The sequence below is a fragment of the Calidris pugnax genome, unplaced genomic scaffold, assembly GCF_001431845.1.
Source record: "Calidris pugnax isolate Ruff unplaced genomic scaffold, ASM143184v1 scaffold1, whole genome shotgun sequence".
Taxonomy (NCBI): Eukaryota; Metazoa; Chordata; class Aves; order Charadriiformes; family Scolopacidae; genus Calidris; species Calidris pugnax.
In genome coordinates, this window is record NW_015090800.1 from 5,033,232 (window position 1) to 5,058,377 (window position 25,146).

The 25,146-nt window shown below is 40.9% G+C and overlaps 1 protein-coding gene across 2 annotated transcripts in view; it reads right to left on the bottom strand.

Moving 5' to 3' along the window:
* ADIPOR2 (adiponectin receptor 2) overlaps window positions 1-25,007 on the bottom strand; it is a 46,026-nt gene extending 21,019 nt beyond the window's left edge. The window contains exons 1-2 of one of the 2 annotated variants that reach the window (XM_014937390.1): window positions 24,888-25,007; window positions 1,462-1,697 (exon numbers count right to left, since the gene is read on the bottom strand). In XM_014937390.1, the coding sequence (XP_014792876.1) occupies window positions 1,462-1,629 (168 nt within the window). In that variant the 5' untranslated portion in view covers window positions 1,630-1,697; window positions 24,888-25,007. Of the gene's footprint in view, window positions 1-1,461; window positions 1,698-18,932; window positions 19,047-24,887 lie in introns of those variants that run through there. The other variant, XM_014937391.1, reaches the window with a different exon arrangement.
* Between the last annotated feature and the right edge of the window lie 139 nt (window positions 25,008-25,146).

The window sequence follows — 25,146 nt, forward strand, 5'->3', positions numbered from 1 at the left end:
TCAGGTAACAGGTAACTCAGATTATTTGGCCAGGAAAGTCAGCAACAAGAAAGAAAACAGCCTTCAAAAACAAGCGATCCCAAACCTGCTGTCAGATAAACATATGTATGTTCAAATTATCTGCTAGCACAACTCAACTTTTCCTTTTTCTACCTGTAGCACACTCAGCTGTCAGCTAACACTTCGCACCTTATACATATGCTTTATGACCTTCCATACAATGCAGAGAAAAAGACTCTCAGAATCATGGTAACAGGAATTCCCAGAGTGTCTTATAGAATTTAGCAGCGTAAAACCTACAGTGCATTGGTTTGGCTTATTAGCTACGAGTATCTGCTAGTACACCTGAAACTGAATTCAATAAGGGCTCAAACTACTCAAGTTAAGAGAGCCTGATGCAAGTTCTCATAGCAGGTGAACCATGACAGAGGTCCATGCACACACCCAAAATCTGTGACAAATGCAATTACAGCAACAGCCCAACTCTTCTGCATCGAAGGCTACGTTAAGTAGAATCAGCATGTTTTTGCTGCTGGCTAAAACCACGCAGTTGCTGTAGCTGAGCTGATACAGTAAACTCATTAAGCCATGATAAATTTAATAGTGAGCCTAAGCTGAATGCCTCTTCCAGTTAACTGTGCTGATATCCATCTGTATGTATCCTGGGAGAAGCATTAATTGCAGTTCTGAAGCTCTCTAACCAGAAGGTACTTCTGTCCAATGCTTGGAGACATTACCTGCATACAACACTTAATTAAGCTGTGGAACGCCTTTCCGCAGGATGTTGTGGCTGCTCAAATTTACAAAGGCTCACGCACCAAAAATTCAAAAACGTTGCCGCTGGCTCAGGAAATCTGAGAGCCACCAATTACTAAAGGCTGGGAAAGTGTCCTAAGGAAGTAACACAACATGCTTCCTCAGCCTTGCACCCTGCCTTGTGAGTCTGTTACTGGCTATTGTCCGAGATAGGATATTGCACGTTGTGGATGTTTAGTCTAACCCAGTACTGTCATTCTTCCAACAAGAATCTTTGCAAACAGATTTGTCTGTCCTAATCTCTAAACCAACAGCAATTAGCCAAGGTTCAGATTCCATTCAGCCAGAGACAGGGTATCTTCTCCTTTCACCTACATTAACTGAAAGTTACAGAACAAAAATCTTTTTACATGAGCAGTGTCTCAGCACAAACCAGTACAAGTCTCATTTCTTTGAGGGAATACAAAAAAAAAATCTAAAGCAGGTAAACTTACACTTATGCCTTGTCTTGTCACCCAAGTTCCCATACATTCAACTGAATATTTCTGGCATCTTCCTTATTTTATCACAATTATTTAGCAGTCATAAAGAGATTGTGGGCTTATGTTCCAGAAGTGTGAACTTCTGGAACTTATTTCAAGCCCTGAGCACTTACGTCAGAACTCCATTTTCCTAGAAAACTTTATATATTATCATATAACTTACACTTTCCTGGTCAGAAGACTGAGGTGGCTCCACTAGAAGAAGCTTCTGCTCAGAGCTGTCCTCTTCAAAGGCTGCCTGTGTTGTTGCAGTGTCAGACATGTGTCCTTTTCTGAGCCGTAGACCTGGCTCTGGAGAACCAGCATTATCGAGTTCCGTTAGTTCATTCATGAGATGCTGGGAGCCTTCTCAAATTTTCTTCTTCCTCTTGGTTTGGTTTAGTCGATTACGTGTTTGCTCTGAAAAACAAACAGTTTGTATAATAAAACTGAAGTTAAAAAGAAGTGTGGAAGAATTGACTGGAAGAAGAGCATGCTTAGAAGCTAAGAAACAGCTACAACAACTGCTTTTATATGTGCCTGAACTCCCACAGGATCAATTATATAGACTTCTACATTGTTGAGCAACGAATTCCCATCTTGTGACCACTAATACTTTCATACCCTAACACAAGTTAAAGACAACTTTGAAAGATGACAGAAAACGAGCTCCATAATAATGTATAAAAACATAACTGTTACTATTTTTATTTTTAAGTTGCAAACACTGGGCTGTTAATATTATTTACAAATAAACTACTAATCACAGACACTCAATAACTATCAGCTTTTTGTGGGTATGAAGCTCATTTCAAATCATCTGGGCTAGGTTTCACCAAAACTAGGACAATGGTACAGTTGTTTGGGTAGCAGTAAGCAAGCAGAGTTCAAGCAGCAACCGACTTTAGAGAGACAGCAAGGCAGGCAGTAGTACACACAGTGATTATGTTTCCCTTGCTTAAATTAACATGTTCACAATATTACTGCTGGCAATGGGTCTGTACCTTTACTTGTATAAGGATTTAGACCAGACAGATTTAAATACTGCTCATCCCATCCCAGCAACCATAAATAGATAACTCCCCCACAAAAGCCACAACTCGAGGTTTGTACTCAGAAAAGTAACTATATTTTACACTTATAACACTGCAGAAAAGACTCGGGATAAGTTTAACTCAAGATGCTGAAGAGTAATTAAATTTGCAGAAAATTACCTAGTAACAAGCTGTTAATCTGTGCCCCCATCCAAGAGTATTATCGGTTACCTATTTATCTTGTACATCACTGTGTGGTGACTTTAACAGCCCTTCAAGAGATACCTGTTTGACACTGGTTGCTTTGAGACACAACAGCCAGAACACTTTGAAATCAGAGTGACAGAAGCCACCAGAATGAATTAGCCCACAGCTGAGGCTTCAGAATCACTTTTGAATGAGAATCTATTCGTTTTGTACTAATCACTTGGTGTCATTCTATTACTGTAACATATAAGTACTTAGATGTGACTAACACATAACATTAAGATAACCCATCTAACAAGTTTTAACAGGGCGCATAATTAGATTGGAATTTTAGTGCCCAATAAAAGATGCTGAACTTTGTCATAACATAGGAGGGGAAATTAAAAATATCAGATAGAGAATTGATATTAGCAGTCTTGTAATAAAACATCACCTCCAAAACACCAATAAATAACGTGCTCCTTCCTTTCAGGGACTAATCTCATTTATATATGATCACTGCGAGATAATTCTCAGCTCTGACAAATGTGCTGTGGTTAATTTTGCTGCAGCAGTTTGTAATATTATATCCCCTCAGCTGCCTGGTAAACCCCAGAGGAGAGAGCTGCTAATGAGCAGACAACAGACTTTGCAGAACTAAATGATACCTCAGTTGTCCGGGTTCAGTATGGCACACTGCTTTAATCACCCAAGAAGGTAAGTTGAACAATATGACAGCAGAGCAGATGGTATGCCCACCTTCCTGCTAACTCCACTACAGGGTCAGTAACCTCCATCTGAGAGGTAACATCTGAAATGGCCACAGCTGTTTACTTGGTAAACACAGGAGCCACAGAACTATCACCCCATGAAAATTAAGGCAAGGTTTAACAACATTATATAAGAAGCCCAATAAAGAAGTTGAGCAAGTGGCTTTTAAGAACAAGAACAAGTATTTCGAAAGCCACAGAAGAACTGAAATCTTGGCTGGTTTTGTCCTATTTCAAGCAGCCAAATCACAATTCTATTTTTAAGCAAGAAACATGAAGACATCATCACAGTGCCATTTGGCAAAACTGATCTAGGGAAGAAAGAAAAGAGTATGAAACAAAAACTACAGTTTAAAAATGAAATTGATTTGGTGTCTTAATTTAAAAGGCTACTAAAATTAGTTAACTTAACTTAGAAGTTAAGTACACTGTACCAATTTGAAAAAAATACAAGTAAGCAGAGCAGCTGTTTGTAAACAACAGTTACAAACACACACCCCTTACCACAAAACATTTCCATGCAATATTTCAAATTGCTAGGTGGGTGAAACAGCCATAGTTAGTTTCAACGATTTTTTAATTTGCATTAGACATTTAAGCAGCAAGTTTTACCAGTTTTTCTTTCTGCCAGCTTTAAGCAATAGAATTGCCATTGTGTGCTGCATTACCTGCTACATTGCCTAAGAGCACAGCCTTGTATCACCTCTATGACATTGTGGGAGCAACGCTCAGAGACGCGGTAACAACCAACACAACAGGCTTAACCACACTTAGCCAAGATGCTTGCGAAAGGTTCTTCTCATACAAGAAGATATAAGAATGCCAAGAGACTTCTTAAATCAGGCCTTGAAGATTTACTTCACTAGCACTCGCTGCCAAGCAATCACTAAGGTTAAAAATAAAAGATGCATTTCACATCCAGAGAGAGAGATTTGCATTCAGCAACAGAGTTGAACTTCAGAGCTCTGCATAAACAGAAGTGGCTGTTTCTTGAAATTACAATGGAATCGCTCAATGAACTAAGATGTTTCCATGTTGTCCTTAACGCTGGATCCTTTCGGTGCACAACACGCGTGCCCTTACTGGGTATGCAAAGGTGAGCAAGCCTAAAGACAGGCCAAATGCATCATGACTGGTTTCTAGTCCTCATTAAAAATGTACTGTAAAAGCCAAAAATGCATGCCTGAATGCAGCATGGAGTTGCCAACAGAACAGAGCTAATAGCCAGAGCTATTTGTTCACAAGCGAAAAGCAGCCTGAGATTATGAACAGGAATGCCACAGACAGCCTTTAATTTCTATTTTAAAGTTTCTGTGAATCCACAGTTCAGAGAAGGGTTTGAATGACTAGGATGACCTTTTCCTAAGAAAATGGGACATCTAACCATGGTCAGTAGCATCTAGCCAGAAGACAATGGTTGAAACCTTGTGAATGAAGAGACGTGTTGCCCCATTCTTTCTCTAAGGTTAGGTAGCTCATGAAAACAAAAGCTGGAAGATGGAAAGCTATCGAACATTAAGGTCTTGGAAGACATTGTTTTGAATGGCACTGAGATTATAAATCTTATCTTTATGTCCTTTAGCTTTTTTGAGCATGCAACAAATAAATTTTCATTAAAGTTATCTTCCATTTAAAGAGGACATTGTCATATACAACTTAAAATCTACTTGATGATTGCATATATAATAAGCATAATATCAGCATCCAGATCAAGTGGTAAGTTCCTGCTGGGTTTAAAATCAGCTGAGAACATTATGTACAGAGTTTGGTTTATTGATGGTTTTTTTAATACACAAAACTTCTAAAGGCTAAGTCAGTTTTTAGAAGGACTTACCAGTTTAATACTATCATAGTTCTATACACAGCCTATAAACAAGAAATGTAGCACTCCTAATTGACTTAATCAACAATGTAGTGGCTGCTACCACCACACAACCGACAAAGCCCAAGAGGTCATCATTCCCTGCTGCTCACTCTACCCCAGTTCAGAAGTCAAGGCAAGGAGAGTCAGTGGCAGTTTCAAGCTGTAGACAGACACTCGTCATCTTTCCGAGAACAGAATCAGAAGGCAAAACGATTTCAGCAGTTCCCTGCAATTGTGCAATGTCAGAGGAGTCAACATCCACAATTACAGAGCGTATTTAGGAAGCTGCTTCACTCCCTAAGATGACAAGGAAAGAGTATTTACACACACTCAAGCACCACAAATTGATCCTACTGTTCCTTGTAAGACCTTCCTGGATATTGCCCAGGATAAGTAATAAGCCCTTCTAACCTTCCAGAATTCAAGTGGCACAAGGACTGGGTTTTCTATCTAAGTTAAACAATGCCAACAGGGTAGCAAAGCAAGCACATTAAGGGTAGTGTTTGTAGTTAAACATAACTCCCTTTGAAGAATAAAACACAGTCCTGGATGGTCAAACTACCCCTAAGCAAAGCAGTCTCTTCAGCATCCAGCTCTTCCCAGTATGTTCCTCTTATAAGCAGCACAAGAATGGTCCCTTCAAAGCTATTTCCTTCTGTCTGTAGCTGGTATTTAGAAGAAGAATGAAAACAGCATCCTCCACCACTTCTTTCTCATTGATCAACAGCCTTTCTAATAGAAACTTTCCTGTTCAGGGCAATGGCATCCACTATATGCTCTTTCCTTGCTCATCTTCTTCAAACTATCCCTTAAACTAGCATATGCTATGTATACACAGTGGACAAATCTTCATGAAATTAGCTCACTCTCCGTAACAGAGCTTAGTTATCAAAAGAACAAAAGGCCATCATGAAAATTTCAGGCCATATCATTTCTCAGAATAGTCATCAATATTCAATTAAGGGCTTGAGGGCCTGAAAAGTCTTGGAAGAGAGACTCTCTCAGTCTACCAACTTTGCCTTGCCTGTGCCCGTGTACCATCACAGCTACAACAGCATCACTAGCTGGCCAGCTACATACACACCAGTAAAACAGCAAAGCTAACTGAATGGTAAGCCACCTATGGGTTAAGTAACTTTACCAAATCCAAAGTTGTTCAGACTAGGCCTCCGTGACAAAACAGGCACAACTCCATCTCCAGAACTGCTAGCACAAGTACAAATGGCAAAGTACTTCCAGTAATCTTTGCCTATAAAATAGTGATCTCCTGGCTACATTGACTGAAAAAAGGTATACTAAACAAAATGCAGCTTTCTTGGCATATTGTATTTCTACTACTATGTTCTGGAAGGGAGGTTCTGTCACAAGTAGTTCCTCCAAAATGGAATAGTAACACCAACAGTATTCGGTAACATCACACAAAAGCTTAAATTATTCTCAGGTGACACTGGAATCATCCTATTGCCCATCTGCTTCCCTCAATTCCAGCACCAGCACTGGTGCTCAAGTGAGTTCACCAACAGTGAACTATTGGAAAAGTGCTGGGTTCCATGTTTTGGGATTTTTTTTGGTGGGGGCAGGTGTCACCTTTGCCTTTCTGCCTACATGGTACCCTGGTCCATTTACCAAGGAAATGAGGCAAGCACCTGTGCCAATGCAAGGCCGGTGTATAGAGCTTGGGTAAGGAAAAGAAGAAGTCAGACAGCAAGTGCTAATTTCCCCTAAGTTAGAAGGCCACAGCTAAAAAAATTAATAAAACAGCAATATCGAAAGATTCAAGAGTATAACTTGAAATAAGGGACTTCCACTCTTCCCCCCCCCCCTTCAGAGTCTCTCAACAATTGAGCCATCTTTTACAATTAAGGAGTTAAACACCCACTGCAACATTCCAAATTTTTCCAAAACTACAGTAAAAAAGAAACCAAGCAAGGGTGTGTATGAACGGGGGAAGGAGGAAAATCACAGAAAACCTTGTTTTCTCAGTGTACCCTAATGGAAAAGTATGAATCAGGCTGTAAAAATTCTTTGGAGGTCATCTTTAACAATGAGTAACAATGAAGAAGCAATCCAGCACCTCTTCTCTTAGATGTAATTTCCCTAGATAAAGAGACATCTACAAAACAAAGATTAGACTCCCGCGGAGGGTCAGTGGCCAAAAAGCTGGCCTTGTAACTCCTAAACTGTCACTGGACACTTCAGCCTAAGCTATTTCACAGCAGGTTACAGAGGCAAACAATCAGGCACATTCTGATGCATTTGGGTTCACAAAGGGAACAAGCCAGCAGCCTGCCTACATTAACGAACGCTTCCATTTCAGAGGATCCCATTACATTGTTACAACATTTGTCCAATTTGTACTGAAAACTGGACTCCGGTTTTGTAGCTGGGTTAAGCACTATGTCAGGGGTTGGCCCACCCCCAGTGCACAATGCCCAGTTGTTAGAGGCTGGATGACTGATGTAAATTAGTTTTACTCCTCAATAAACCAAAACCAAAGACAATTGCCACAGAAGCAGTACAAGACAAGGAACAGAAGTTCAAGTCATTTTCACATTGCGTTCCACAAAAAAAACCAAAAACAAACAAACACACCAACTTGTTTGAGGTTCATTTTTTCATTAAATGGCTCAGTTTCTCCAAGTGAGAAACATTCCGTCCTTGTGCCCTTTTATGATTTTATTTCTGTGGCATGTTACTAACTCACACCAACTTCACGGTTGCCAACAATAAAAAGATGCAGTTGGCTTTGTTAGTAACACTTTGGATCACAGATTGTCTAAAAGTGAAAGACTGAAATTAGACATTACTTCCCTCTTAAAAGGATGCATTCTAAATTTTCACTTAACTACTGACTCAAGGACAGGATTCACAGAAGAACTGTTGGGTGAATATCAAAAATCCCAGAGTCTTTGGAGCAGTCACTAAAGTCCAGAGCTAGGCTACTCAGCTGAAGTTACATTCATTTTTTTCCCCCCTCTACAGAGAGGATCTTTGCATAAGAATGTAAACAGCCACCAACAGCAGCAATCCAGGGGGCAAACATTCCTCTACCCTGGCAGGTACAACACTCTCCTCCTAGGAAGCCTAAGTTTGAAACTCTCTAGAAACTGAACCAAGATCTCATACAACTCAAGAAAACGCTCCAAGGCCTGGAGCAACTGTATAAGAAACCCCTCTACCACCCTGCTTTTAAAACCAAAGAGGGATACGTAAGTTTTAGGCTACAAACTTCAAGTCAGAAAGCATTTAAGACAGCTGCCTTCAGTGCTTCTTACTAGCTTGGCTCAGACATCTCTTTAGTTATATACCATCACTACACAGATTCAAGGGCCAGCTGGTACCAAGAGGGGACAGCCCGACTTCTCCCTGGGAGGACATCAAACAGCTCCACTTCTCATCACTGCCACCTGCCAGAGGGGCTCTGATGTTTGTCACAAGCCATTCCAGGTGGCAGTCTGGAAAAACATGAACCCAGACAGAGGGAGATAATAATTTACTATCAAACTAGCAAGCTGAATTGTCTCAATACACTGTCAGAAAAGGCATGTGGACAACATGACAGAAAGGGTGGGACCACACACCCAAGATTTTAATTCCTTATGCATTTTATAGGCAGTATTTTCCTAATTTGTTATGGACTGACAGTTTTCTGCTAGCCCAAGCCTTTAATTGTTATGTATGTACATACCACAGCCTTTATTATGACCTGTTGACCAGCTGCAGACCACACCTGACCTAGCAAACCAGACACTTTACCAAGATTACAGATTTTAATACAGCGGTCAGAATCTCAGAAGCTTGATTGCAAAAGGCTGACCATCACACTCTTCCCAGTTTCTGGAAGCAGCCACTCCCTAGTTTTGCTGATAATCTTGACAAGCTTTACTCACAAGGCTGTGAGCTTGCTCATCAGTGTTTTATTTTGTGGCTGACAGGTTTGGTCTGCCAAATATGTTTCCATTCCCATATTTGTAAAAAGTAATAACAGAAGAAACTTACTCCTTCACTTATGTTCAACGGTGGTATTTCTTCAGTTGAAAACAGCATATATTCCCTCCTCAAAAACCGTAACGTTGTTTTGCCCTAAGTCAGGCAATTGTAAAAATTCCCTGCTTTTCTGTAGCAAGTGTTACAACACTGTGGATGTGGTTGTTGGCTATTCCTACAATGTTCTTGTATCAGACTAAGATCAAAAAAGTGGTGTAGCATCTTTTTCAGATACTGTCTTAACCACCGTAACTCAAGCAAATGAAATAAACCAGGTGCAATTTAGTTACAGTAGATCTATGTCAGTCAGAAGCAGATTTTGTCAAATGGCTGAAGGGCTAGATAAGACCCAGCAAAGCTACTTATTAATTACATAAACTTCCTTAACGCAATGGCCAGAGAATAACTTGGTTTTTTAAAACATAATCATTGTTGAGCGTTAAGAAAATCAGCTGAAGTAACTTTTAGTGTCCTCTACCATTTAGTACCACTCTTTCAGATATACATTTCTTTCTTCATAACAATGTTTGAAATAATTTCTGAAACAAGACCAAGGACACTGATATTATCACAATACATCACTGATGTAATTAAAAAGCAGAAATGTTAAGTTATTCTTCTACTTTCTACTGTCCTATAACTTAGGAGAGATGGCAAACCCCCACAGTCTACTCTGGAGATGACTGCTAAAATTCTAAGAACCAAAATTATTACCCATAAACATGCAAGCCCTTTAAATAGGGATGTAGCTTGAACTCAAAATACATTTATCAGACCTAGAAAAGTCACTTACTCAAAAGTCTTCTTGCTGTGGTTTGTTTTACCATCTTGGCATAACAATTTTTGCTAGTGTAACCTCCCTGCAGAGGTTTTTACCGGTACAGCTGCAGCCTGGAGTCCAATCAGCACAGCTATGTTAGTGTAAATGTTAAGTTCAAAACAGATGAAGACCACAAACATGCTACAAGTCAATTTTAAAGTAACAAGGAAGCATTTTGTTAATACACACATTAGATGTCCTGCATGACATAACATCACTTATTGACGCATTCAGACAGCCATATCGCTATCTGACAAAAAACAAACAAAAAAGCCACCCAAACACACATTGGAATTGTCAACACAAAAAAAAAAAAGCTGTAAGTGAGCTGTGGCAAAGAGGAGCACTTCACTTCTACATACTTTCAGTGGAAAAAATATATTGCACGTAAGGGCTACCCACCCTTTGATAACAGAGCAACACTGCTTGTTTAGTAAAATGAGGACTGAGTAATATTGGATGAATGACAATCAGCACCATTACCATAAAATAAAGATCATTTTGTTATGTCAATCTATTTATAGCAGACAACTCACAACAGAAGATAATGACAACAAGAGACTAAGCAAAAAATTCCTCAAGGGAATAGACACAATATTTACACTTATAAAAACACCTTACTACAAAACAGGAATAAAATAATAATTTCACATAAAAGGCAAAAAGTTGAAGTGAGACATTCAGATTGCCTTTATCATAGATAGAATACAGCATTTTCTGTAATAATAAAATTCCTTAAATAAAACCAAGATATTACATGAAGCACTTAGACTAAATATCATGATATATAGCCATCGTTAAAGCACTACTATTTACCCTCAGACCTACACAGGTCACCGCAAGGCAAGAGAAGATGGAAAAGAGAAGATGTCTCCAGGATCCTTTACTCAGGAGCCTGGAGTCATAGGAGGGTTTGCAACACCCTTCCTGGACTTGTGAGTGACAGACGGGGATTTGTGGACAGTGGAGGGTGCAGAATCATAACCTTGCAGCCCTGGAATAGAGTACTACCCTTGCTAGCAATGGTATCAAGCTGCAAGGTCTCAAGACTCAGGCTGGTCAGGCTTGCTCAGTCTGAACTTCTCTTGACTTGCCTTTTACTCAGTTTAGCTGTGACAGCAGCTTCTCTAGCTCACTAGACATCAATGGCTAATTTTTTAATTATTTTTTTACTTTTGTTTACCTTGGTGTGATATAACCTCCAGTTATCCTCCACAGAAAGATGTATTTACAATGATGTTGAGAAATACTGGCCTAGTGTGACAACAGAGGCCCTGAGAAGCGGACAGACAGGATGCAGTAGAGAGAAGCACAAGTGGGGGACAAGAGACAGGACACAGCCTGGTCAGCAGAGACCCCATGACTGTAATAAACTCACTAATGGTCAGTTAAAGGAAAAAAAACCACAGACCTGGAGCCACTCAAACCTGGCTTTACGGATAACAAAGAAATAGCAACTAACATACATAAAGGGCACCATCTATAGTAAATTCAGACATAACCTGGAACTGTAGACAAATGAAGAAATAGAAGAGGTATAAAAGCAAACACCAAAAAAATCCAAGTGGATCCTAGAGAGAGGAAGAAGAAACAGGAAACATCAGTATCATACTCCTCCCAACAAATGACTCCCAAGGCTGATAACCTCCTGTTATCCCCTCCACAAGTCTAAAGCTGCTGACTTAAAGACTCAGAGCAGCAATGGAAGGGTGAAAGTAACTGCAGGAGAGGGGACAGAAAACAGAAACTGCATGTGTTACAATTTTAGCTGTGTTTGGCAATATTTTCCCCCATATGTAAGTACTCTAACTGCAATATTCTTCTTAATATTTCTTTAAGAATTAAATCTACACTAATGATCGAGTCAGACTTAAGATTTCCATTATAGTAACAATAAATTCTTAGCTTTACTTACACATTATGTTTAAGTACACACAGACACATGCACAAAGGGTGTTACATCTTTGCCCGTGAACAAGAATGTAACAAGGATGGAGTCATAGAAGCATGGAATCATAGAATGTTTTGGGTTGGGAGGGACCTTAGAGATCATTGAGTTCCACCCCAATGCCATGGGCAGGGACACCTCCCACTAGACCAGGTTTCTCAAAGCCCCATGCGACCTGGTCTTGAACCCCAGGGATGGGGCAGCCACACCAGGTGGCAACCGGTTCCAGAGTCTCACCACTGTCACAGTAAAGAATTTCTTCCTGATATCCAATCTAAATTTCCCCTCTTTCAGTTCAGAACTGTTACCCCTTGTCCTGTCACTACACTCCCTGATAAAGAGTCCCTCCCCATCTTTCCCGTAGACCCCCTTTAGGTACTGGAAGGCTGCTCTAAGGTCTCCCTGGAGCCTTCTCCAGGCTGAACAACCCCAACTCTCTCAGTCTGTCTTCACAGGAGAGGTGCTCCAGCCCTCTGATCATCTTTAAGGCCCTTCTCTGGACCTGCTCCAACAGGTCCTCCATTCCTTGTCCCATTTTGCAACTCTCAAGAGCATTGTTAGTCTTTAAAGTGTTGCAAGAAAATTACAATACAATAACAAAGCCCAAAATGGACCCATGAAAAGCAACTAAATGGGCCATCTGAACTTGTAATGCATTCTTTCCTCAGAGGGAACACTTTGTGCCAGGGTGGCCCAGCCAATGTTGTTTTGTACCAAAGGGCCTTTCATACACATCCTATGACAGCATCTAAACAAAAAAACAGCAAGATAAGCAGTCACCGCCTGCACTTTCTGTTTGCAGAAAGAAGTTCTAGACATCATAGAAGACTCTTGATTTCTTTAAGAAACCCTAAGAACGGGAAGGAAACATGGCCAAGTTGATAAGCATCCACGCTCTTAAGAGGAGGAAGGGTAGGAATTTGGGTTGATTTCCTGGACAAGGGCCCAGACAGGAGGAACATGAGCAGAGAGCAAGAACTAGGTCAGCAAACTACTGAATAGTTATTTGTCCTAGTTTTCAAATACTCACTGAAAGTACTCTTACTCTAGCCTAAATGCATCTGTAAGGGGTGTTAATACATGTACAACTATTCACATAAACTATTTTGGAAAGAAGAAAAAGTTACCTTATGCTAAGATACAACACAGCTCTTCAGATTCATTTCATGTGGACGGACATACAGCTGTCATCAGTACTAAGTGCAGGCCAAGTTTCTCAGTGGTGACCAAGTGCTACACATAGGAATCAACCACTAATGTGCATGCCGAAGATGTACTTGGGAACCTAGCTGAGAACTCTGTGCAGGGGTCAAGGGTAAACAGAGCACAAACACTGTCTTATCCCCTTCTAAAGTTGTCAGGTGTACTATTATAAAAAGCACAAAAGGTTCTTCCAGTACTGACAGTATTGGCAGCACAGTAGTGGTATGCACGTTTTTGGAAAAAAGTAAAACACCGACAGATTTTTACGACTTAAGAAAGGTCGATAATCAGTGTTGTGAATTCAGTGTGGTAGAAGTAAAATCTTGGAGGACAACTGACCTGCTCAGATAGCCAGGCAAGCCCCAACCTATGTAGACAAGCAAGCAGCTGAAGCTAAGGAAACGAGAGTATGAAGCAACACAAGCCTTGCATTTATGGAACACAAAATCTATTTCTATCATGGGCTAGTCAACCAATAATAGTTCAGACATTTTACATCACATTTTACACATTTACTAAATGATTCAAAAAAGTATTTGCTTCACAATAGCAAAGAAAGTTTTATTTAAAACCAGAGCTGACCACTCAAAATTGCAGTAAGATTGCAACACAGCACAAGGTTTCCCAATCTTAGTGTCTATAACAACAGCACCACCACCCAAAACAACAACAAGAAAAAGTGAAAATGTCAAGTCTTGCCTGTCAGGCAACAAGGTTGGTCACAGAGTTGGCAGATGGTGACCTCAAACACAAAAAGAGGTTATTCTTGACACAACAAACTGGTAAGCCTTGGAACTCCTTGCTACAGGATGAGGATTTCCAGGGGAAACTGGGCAAATGCACAGGATAAATTAAAAGGGTTTTAAGCACATGAAGCCACCTCTAGCAGGCCCTAAATACCAGTGCACGTGTATCATATATTGCTTGCATATTAATGCTTAGAATTTTTCTTCCTTAGGGTATGTGCATCCTTACAAAAATCTTAGGAGCCTCTGAGGAAGGACAATAAGGGGCCTAATGAATAATAATAAAAAACACAAGCAAAATAAAACAGGGAAGAAGTCAAATGATTATGAGACAGAAAATGAAAACCCCACAGAAGAAAGGATGAAGGTTGAAGCAGAAAATTTCTTAGAGACACCAGGCCAAGCACCCTAACAATGCCACTAACTCCCCAAAGACACCCAAGAAGCCAGTAGGCACTACTCTGAGATGCTCCAGTCAGTGACTTACATAGAGGACAAGGGAACAGAAAAACCCTATAGCTGCCAGAATCTCATTTGCAAAATTTGTTTCCTTCTCCCCTGAATGGCCAGTTTGGCTGGAACCAGTAGGTGGTCCTGCAACTTGGCTGGGCTTCAGACTCTATGGGTATAAATAGAAAGGTTAGGGACAAAGCACAGTCAAAGTCTCAGTTAGAGGTGCTGCAACCTGGCACATTTGGCATACGCACGTCAGGATTCATACTGCAGCAGGAGGACACACCAAGTGTACTACAACTTTCACACTACCCATCAACTTATCCCCAGTGAAACACCATCTGCTGAGCACAAGCCAGTCGAACACTTCTTAATCTCTCCACTTCAGGCAGGAGGTCTTGTCATTTTGTGCACGGGCAAGAGAACTGAGCAAGCAAAGCATGAGAATATAGATGTTTCTGTAGCGTGGCTTGGAGGCAGACTGGGTGGATTATCATGCAGCCTAGTTGTGTTACACATGAGGGTGGTCAGAGAGTCTCATGGGGCAGAAGCTTAAGCAGCAGTCCCACAACGTAGGATGCTGAGCTAGAGGGATTTCTAGTCTGACCCAGCCTGTTTTATGTTCTAGCTATTCTGAATTCCAAGCTCCAGTGGGATGACTCACCTTTTTCCAGAGACTCAAGGAAATCAAAACACTCATTGTGCCCCGATTTTGATTCTTACATACAGATTAGATAAAATCTGTTAACCACTGACTGATTTGTACCTTCTTCCATGAACTGTCTTAAAAACGTCACACAGCAGTTTGATGTAATTGATTTCCACTGCCAAATCAGAACAGCATGAGCGAAGGTTTAAGGAAAAACTAAAATTAAAAAAAACCCCAACAAACAAAAAAAAAACCCAACCACATGCACACACACACACACCCCAAACAAAAACAACACAAAAGTGTGGAAAAAACAAAAAAAAATTTCACTCAAAAAACCCAACCCTACCAATTACCTAAAGCACTGCTACAATTTCCTTCCTGAAGGGGAAAAGAATGACTAGTTCAAGTGCTGTCTATGACTGGTTTGTACTCTCATGCATGTAACTAGCACTCACCTCAACTATCAACTCCAATTTGGAAGCCAAGCTTGTCACAATAAGCATCACCTTGTTTCAGAAACCTATGAATTTCTTGTAAGCCTTAGTCCTGAGAAATAGAGCAATGAAACAAACAGATCTTGTATCTTCCCTGTGTTGTAACAAACAGCAATTATTTTAACCACTAAAGTGCATTTCCCAAAACCACCCTGTATTCCTAATCTCTAATTTGCTACTGCTCTCTTGGCAAATTATTCTCCATAGAATGGTCAGTGTAACTCCAGATACCACGTTTTATTCAAACTCTCTGCCAAACAAACCTCTGCCTCAGTACTTGCTAAAACTGATTTATTACTGTCAAATACACTAATCCACACGTTAATCTGCCTCAGGTCACTTAAAGTTAGTCAGAAAGGACTTTTGTCAAGCCATATACAATGTTGCTCTTGGTCCACATGGGAGTTTGAAATCGGAGCTTGGGAGAGATCCTCTGACATAAATATTACAGCATGAAAACAGCAAGTAATGCAGGAGACTTTTCCTGTAATTCGTTTCCATTCTCTCTGCTTCACTTCATGGCATGTTGTTAAGAGCCTAAAAATTTCACTAAATGAAGGCAGAGAGTTTATCTTCGGATCTTGTGACACTGGAGTTGTAAAGCATACGGCACTCACATGCCAGCATCAAACTGACATTCACTGCACTTCAGCGGAGGAGGGAAAGTTATAAGTTACACAACCTACTTCATCCACACTGCAAGTAGTACACAAGACAGAAAAGCTGGCTCAAACATTACACATATTATGTTATGCTCAATATACGAAGTCTTACACCTAACAGTTTAAAGCCTTCCAGTTGTATGGCTTCCTTATTCAACGTTTCCAACAGAAAGCAGAATTAATTTCACTAACAGACCATTTGCCTCTAGTATAACCTAGGCCACTTACCAGATGATCCAAGATTTTCAGCACATTCAAATCAAAAGCTCAAGGATGAATACAGACGGTTGGACAATCAGTGGAAGAGAAGTGGTTTCAGCATACACATCCTGCGTGTTTGCTTAGCGGCTGGATCACCACCAGGACAATATGCTGATACAGGTCTGTTACCTGTCACATCCCCTGAAGAAGCAGTCTCCAATGCAAGCAGCAGTAATGCATACGTTCTACACCTTTCCTTTTTATGTCTTCCTAGTAATTAATTCTAAGTGCCAGTAATTCTCCATTACTCCATCATTAGGATGACTAAACAGCATTCTACGACAAAAATTATGCAACTATGCTTTGGTCAACCCCAAATACCACCACTGTTACCTGTGACTTTGAATGTTGTAACAAATTATATGCTTACAAACTGTTTAGTTATTAAAAGACATAACTTAGATTACCACCCAATTCAGGAGTCCCTTCAGCTGGAAGTGAGAAAGTGTTTAAATATTTTGTTACCTCAGAACTGGATCTCCAAGAAGAGAACAGGGAGTTTTAAGAGAGTTTTAATCTCTACGTAGGATAAATCCTCTCAAAAGGTAATAAGATTTCAGGTGGTACTATAAGAACTACTGGACACATCATGCTAACTGCTAAAAGAACAGGAATGTGGAATTGTACCTTTCCAAGGATGACCTTAGACTGCACAAAACATTCATGTGAGTCTTGCAGGCAGATAAGCCCTCAGGCACTTACATAATAATGAACTATTGAAACAGAGCCAAGATGTGAGTTTTCAGAGGAAAACAGTCATGGGTTCTGTGATCATGCTTTGTTTTTCACAATGACTTTACTGTGATGTGTAACAAGGGGGTATTTGAACCAGTTAACTAATACAGAAAAAGTCAGCTGGAAAGGGCTTACACAGAAGAATGCAAAACCAAGGTCCTTCTGAGAGCACCTTGTATCACTTTTCCAATAGCATTTTAAGACTCTGCAGCCCAAAACCCAAAGCAGGCCTAGGTTACCCACAGTCATGCAGAGCTATACTGTTACATCAACCCCAACATTAACGGAGTGTCTGAGATTTTTTCGGTATCATCTCGGACAGTCTTGCGTATCATCTCCCTTTCCCCACACTGACCTGTGTATTGGAGTCCTTCCAAATCAGTTGACATAACTGGCGTTTTCAACAGCATCACGCGCCAATTAGATGTTTTAGACAGAAACATTTATGCAAGTGCTGTGAAACTTGGTCAGCCTCTCTTGCCCTCTATCAGGGACCAGGTTAACTTAAAATTTTGAGTGTGCCTTCACAGCAGAAGGCAGGAAATACTGTGCCTTTAAACTCCAGACCATAGGATCAACACCAAATTAGAAGAGCTTTACAGATACAGTGGCTAAAACTAATAGACATCTTCAATTATTTTTGCAACGGGTCATCTCCTACTGAATCAAACACTGGACTTGCGTAACGCAGAAAGTTTTAATGTTTTAGTACTTGTCTTCCTTTTCTACAGTCCTATTCGACATAAGAATGCCAGAACACCTATCAAAAATCCTAATAAAAAGAAAAGGAAGCTTTGGCAAATCACACTCTGTTTCTGGAGTATGACCTATAAGGAGAACAAAGAAAGACCCACCATGAAAAACTATTCCTTTATATCCTTTGGAGTAAAATGAGTAATTATCAGGTGGCCAAAGAAATTCAGTATTCCTCTTCTATACCAGAAACATTTTTGAAAATTGCCCCTTAAGTAGTATCTTACAAATCAAGTCTAAGCTACCTAGCAACTTCCTTCACTGCATTAGTCAAGCTCGAAAGGATTTTTATAACACATCCATTATTGAACTATTTCTGTAATCTGCAGAACTCATACGGTTGCCAATTATTAAAAGGTCACAAAGCAGGAAGTCAAAGAGCGGTTGCACTTAACCATGGACATTAAGATCATCAGGACACAAGCCTTTCTCAGCATCCTACTCTTAGCTTGGACTATATAAAGGTCAGAAAAACCACTAAGTAAAGCTTTTGTTGACTTTGTTATGCTTTTCGCAACTCTCAGGACACCCACCTCAGAAAATAATCCATTTTGTTCCCCACTGAAGGTACAGCCGGCAGAAAGCCAATAGTTGGCACTTTGTCACAGAGCTACTTTAATAAGAATTATGAATAGGCTCTTCTTTTTATTTCTACAGTCATGTTCCGTTAAAACAAAAAACGATTTGCCTGAAAGATTAATATTGAGAACAGCAGAATATTGCTGTTATCGGCCTTGCAATGCTATATGCTGTTCTAGGGAATACATACACACACAAATAATTGCTTAAATGAAAGCAATTTGCAAAGCACACTGTTCTTCACAAATAAATTGCTTATATCATCCCGTAATGTCAGAAAGTACTGGATTCCACCACCACTAGCTTATCTTCATAGCACTAGCACTTGTCAAAGTAATACATGCCCATAAATTCCACCAGCCAAGGAGACCGAGATATAAATTAAAGCATTCGGAAGAAAAACAGAAAAAGTTCATCCTTCAGTACACACCAGGGAATAGCAAACACTAAATCTTGGGAGCAGCCCGCTAGGAAATGCAGTACAGTATTATTCACAACAAAAGCATACCTAAACTGCCAGCTGAGAGAAGGCAAAATGTGTGGTCAGTGGCTCTTCATCTCCAGTGCTACTGGCCATCCACTCCTTGTTCCAAATGCAACCCCTTTCCCTGCAGGTAAAAGCTTGCCAGTGCTCTCAGGAGTGAGAGTACAGTCACTCTCAGCTATACTTATCTTCGCATTGCATGGCTTTTTAAAACAGCTCCCACTGCAGACCGGGAAACATAGATATAAGTATTTCTTGTACAAGCAGGAGTTAAAGATTAGCTAATGGAATTTTACCACTAGCTAAAGGAATTTTACCATTCAGATTAAATCTAAGAAGCCAGAGGAGGTATTTGTTCTGAGAAGGCAGCTCCTACTACTTGAATTCAATTATTCCATTTCCAGGAGCAGTTATACATTTTATAAAGACTCAGAAACAACTATAGGTATATGTTGGCTTGAAGTCCTTATAATAGTAACAGGTCCCAAATCCTAGTATCACTTACTAAGTAGTTTTCACAAGAAATTAAAAGAGCACAAAATATGCGCCTTTATCTAAGCCCACAGAAGACTTTAATAAAAAGTCTTTACATGAAGAAAATATATTTCATACAGCAAGAAGGCTCATGGCATGTTCCCTCCAGAATTTGTTTATTCAAATATCCCTAAACATTCCATTTACTAAAACACACTTAGAACAACATTTTGAGAAAATCATACTAGTCAAGCAGTAAGCATATCCATCAGTAAGGAGCTAAAATGTGAACCTCACCAGAATGCTGTCATTAAAACAGAGAGAATCCCACTAAAGGGTCCTACCAACAAAACAACCCCTACTTAAGAACTGCAGGAGAACTGCTTAACACATCCAGTGATCCCCTAACTATAAATTGTCATCCTCTAGACCTAAACAGAACAACAAAACTGACTTTGGCTTCAAACATGGAATGTCAGTCTCCACAATCCTCTAGGCGGGATGGAATCAAACAGGCTGGGGAAAAGAACATTTAGTTTGGTTAAGAGAAGGAAGGAAATTGGATGAACATATATGAAAAAAGGCTTTGGTGGGCTTATAAGGTGTGGCTAGGCTATACAGACAATCATAGCTCCATTTAGAAAAACAATTCACATCAAAGACAGCTAGACTTTTACATGACCTATTTAAATGCAGGCAGCACTGTAACGTTATGACACCTATATCTAGTATAAGTTTGGTTTTCAGCATCAGATGAAGAAACGCAAATGCTAACCACTCTGAGATAAAATACTGCCAGAAAGAAGATAATAAGACAAGGAGGAAAAAAAAAAGTAGCCTTTCCTGCAGCAGGTCTCCACTGAAGTTTGCAATGTACTTAGATTTGCTGGCAGAACATTGCAATACCCATTTTAAGTATTCAGACTTGACTTTCAACCCCTTTCTGCAAGTAAATTGTCTACTCTCTTGCTTACTGCTGTCTAAAGGTACCTCAGAGCCAATGATTATAGCTCTGACTGTTCCAACACTTTCTGCCTGTAAATAGTGCCTGACTATTTTCTGTTCTCACAAGGGCTTAATTAGTCCTGTTCACAGAGCGCTACAGCAGCTGGCACATCCCAGCAGACTCCGTTACATTTTCACAGCTACTGAAATCCATCTGAACCACGCTGCAAATTTTTCTACACTGACAATCACATGTCCTGTGAACCTTTTATCTACCTATACGCTTGAAGATGCCTTTCTGCAAGTAATTTAACCACAAGCCCTGAGAAGTCCTGAAACATTCGCTGACATACAGTTCACAGAAGACCAAACAATCCTGCATGGCTACAAAAACAGACTCTCTTCTCCACTAGCAGAGCAGCAGAGATCTGTAACTCTAGAATACAGGAGTGATCGTAGCTATGTGCAACAACAAATACAACTGGCATTAATTTTATATTATGCCCATCATCCCTACAAAATATTTAATCTACTTCAGAGACCATTAAGCTACAAATAAAACAAAAACCCACAAACACAACCCAGTCAGTGATTTTCTTCCTACCCAGGCTATATCATAACTCAAACAGATGCCATTTAACTAAAAACTGTTAAGGACACAGGTATTTCCATGAGGTTCTGAACATTCCAAGGAAATTAAAACTGAAAATCATGTTAAATCAGAGGGCAAATTGGTATTAAACATATAATATTTCCCCTTTAAAATCCTCAGCACCTTAATTTTGTGAACACCTCCTCACCTCAAGTTCTTCACTACTTCTCAAATCAAGCAGCAGCAGAAGCTGTGGCACCTCCTTTCCTGAGAGAGGCTGTCTGCTTATCACCACACCAGCTGCCACATCATAACATGGGGAGCAGACTTTGGCATACAAAAAGATTGTCACTGTGCCCTAAAAATAAACTTGGGAGGTTCATCTTCGAACTGGACTAAGATGAAAATTTTATTTTTATGTCAAACCATTGAGACAAACGTTGCAGAAAACATATGTAATCACTGAGCACATTAAACTCCAGCCCAGTTTTGCAGTTACCCGATGATAAAAGCCTGTATCCCTTGCTCATAGCTATTGCCACACAGGAGGCAGGAGGTTGTTCTTTTCAAAACACTGCAACAGGAACTACGAGGAAATAACTCACCTCCTGCTTCTCACTAGTTTACATACTGATCTGCAGCATCCTCCTTCAAAAGTAAAATGTTCCGGCAGTAGGACCATATTCAAATAAACAAGTGAAAGTTAACAATGTTTCAAAGTTAACTGCTTTCTGAAGAAGTAGAACTTGTACCTTGATTGTCTCTATATTCTTCATTTTTGAAAATCAGTATTGAACTTGCCTTGACAAATATATTACTTTAAAAAGCAAAGGCAGCTCGTCACCACGTTAACTACAACCAGCTGGAATACAATGTCTTGTAGAAAGGACAAGGCATTTAGAACAAGTTTTATCAGAGAACAATACACTTCAAAGTAGTAGTCTTCCCCTTAAACACTGTCCCAAATACTTTTCATAATCACTGACATTATCTTGTGTAATGTCTTTTCACATCTACCAACACCGTCTGCCAGAAAATTCACTGAATGACTCAGACACAGACAGTTTCAAATCATAAATACTCAAAACTGCTATTTCCATTTCAGAACCACTTCTGTTTAAGCATTCGAATTGCTGATGGCATAATAATCCGACAACCTCCTGAAGTTTCCTTATCATGATTTTCCTCATGCACAGACAGCATCTCCACTGACGAAAGCAAGCCTTGTTTCTTCACACAGCATCTTGGACAACACAGTTTTACAACCAGAAACCTATAAAACTTGCAAAAATTTTTATTGCCTAATATTCAGCATCTTCTGTACATGAATGCTTGACACAGCTACTTGAACATGCAACTGAAGACATAAAATAACAGCAGAGACCCAAGCATTAAAATCACTGGCATTACATGCCCTGCCAATTCACATTAATTTTCCTTCACGAAAAGTCAACAGAAACTCTTGCCTAGAGCAAGCACAGGCTTTTCAAACCCCAGCCTTTTCATCCTGTATCCAGGAGTCAGCCTTCAAGTCTGAATCTCACCCACACTCCCAAAACCACTGCTCACTAGTCACTTGAGCAAACCAGTAGTAATGTCAACAGCTCAACAGCACTGATACAACTCCCTCGGTGTAAAGACTGGAGGCAGGGGGAGGGAACGAGGGGAAAGGGGGAGCTCTTGGTTTTTCTGGCTCTCTTGAAGACCTGATACAATGTAAGCTCCTATACTCATGGCATTTTATATTTACGTTTGAGAACACAGATATAATGGATAAGAATTTGTCTAAGGAATTTTCACCATGAAGGGTTTTGCTTAAGAAGTATGCCAGGAATACACTCTCGTCCTTCACACCAGATTATTTCTTCTTTTCAGATTTATACTCAGAAAGCATAATTTTGAAAACCTGGACAGAGTTTGGGGGCAGCTTTTAACCCCTCCATTACTAATTCCAATTCAGTTATCCACATTAGCAGCTATTCTCCATGGTTTTCACCGTGAAGCTGCCAACCACCTTATCCACAGGCCTGTTTAACCATATTTAGTTGTCATTTCCCTATTTTATCAACTAATCCTTCACTTCCAGCACAACAATGGACTTCTTCCGAGTTGCCTACTACCACACACTCACAGTCTTCATATAGGATTAAGCGTCACAGTACAGATGAAGGTTGCACATCGTAAGTTATCCCTATAACATAAGAGCCACAGCATAAAATCTTCGCAACTGGAACTGGCTAGTAACCCCGCAGGAAAAACAAAAACAAACCCAGAACATGATCGCTTCCTTTCTTGTATAAACAATATTAGCTCATAGCCAACGATAACAAGGAAAACAGGCTGTGTTTTATGACTGCACTGCGCCCATAATTCTATGACACAACGTCTCATTCTCTCCATCATAAACGTATTTTCCTCTGTTATAGCAGCTATCATTAAATTTGAAGCAGTGTCATCAAGATTCTATAGAAAGCAAGCACCTCGCTACTGAAATGCTACAAGAAGGCCTCTGAAAAGCCAGAATTTTTACAATATAACTCAGAGAGAGGACTGTGCAGTACATAGCTCTTCACTGACTTCCAGATCTGTGAAGATCACAGCCAGGATGTAACCAGGAATTTAATACTCCCTGACACTGACTACGGCAAGGGAATGAAAACAGGAGTTTAAATTACACATTAAGACCTCAACTCTTGAAAACCACATTACAGCCAGAAGGACTTGCCCAGAGGGCCTGGCTAATGTAAAAAGAAAATTCCACTTAAAAAAAAATATACAAACACAGTTGCAATACACAGAGCAATTCAACTGCCTGACAAACTTGAATGCTGCACAATGGACAAAATGCACCTTTAAATACAGAATAATATCTAAAAGATTTTCAGCTACGTGACAGGTGCATGCAATATAGTGGATACATGAAGTGACAAAGCCTGTATATCAAATAAGTTATAATTCAATATTAATGGTTTTCTTAAACCTATATGCCAACATATTCATCTATTAAAGCCACTAAACCAAGTGAGTCGTAAAGCTAAGACAGATACAAAAAGACACCAACACTGCCCAAAGAGCTCAGTAGCAACAACAGCTGTCATATCTTCTTTGTCTTCTAGTCGATTACCATATGTTTCAACGTCTTTGTTGCTCATCCCAAGCAAACAAGAGATGAATACCTGATTCTTTCAGAAAAATAAAAAAAATTTAAAAAAAACCACACACAACTTTTTAAAAAGTTTTCTAAACTGTCACTTGAGAATATCCAAATTGTGGTTACACTCCTGATGAGTATTTACATTACCTACGGTTGATAAGTCCAGTGTTTACAGATTATATGTACACATAAACACACGCACACAGCGCTCTGCAGGGCAAGGCAAGGTCCCTATATTGTGTAAGCGCAGAAGTTATCATTTTCACCGCCTCTGTAAAAAGCTTTTGAGGAGCGGCAGCCAATTCCCCTGTCCTGACAAGCAACAAGTGCGCAGAAGGCTACAACCAAGACCCACTTACAGTGCTCTTGACCCACTTAAAGAGCGCTTCGCCGGCCTAAAGCCTCCTCCAGCCGAGCATTTCCAAGCTCTCCTTCGCGCCCCTAAGCCCACACCGTGACCGCAAGCCCGGCCTGTCTCCTGCCCCCGGCCAACCACCCGCAGGGCCCGCTCCCCCGCCGCACCGAGGGGCAGCGCCCACCGCCGGCCTTCCCCCAGCACCCCAACCACCCGTGAAGGGGGCAGCCGCGGCCCCGACCCGCCGTCGTCTCCGGGGAGCGGCGTGAGGGAAGGAAACGATCATATCCCTCCCCCAAGCCCCGACAGGGCTCCCCCTCAGCACCCCGCCGAGCGGGGGCGCCGCTGGGACTCCCAGCCCCGCGGGCGGCGGCCAGGCCGCGGCCACCCCCTCCGGAGCAAAGGCGACCGAGTCGTGTCATCGTCCCACACACACACACACACCCCGGGGACACTCACCTGGCAAGGGCCGGCGCCCGCGAGGTGCTGCCCGCCGCCCCCCCTCCTCCTCCAGCGGCCACCGCTGCCGCCACCGCCACCGCCGCCGCCGCCTGCCCGGCCTTGTCGCCTCCTCCTTGCCCTAAAGCGTCATCATCGCACGAGGCCGCCGCCGCCAATGAGGGGCGGCCCACGCGCGCCTGCGCACGGCGCGCCGGAAGGAAGCACGCGGGGCGGGCGCCCGGCTGCGTCTTGGGGAATAGAGTCTAGAACGGGGAGG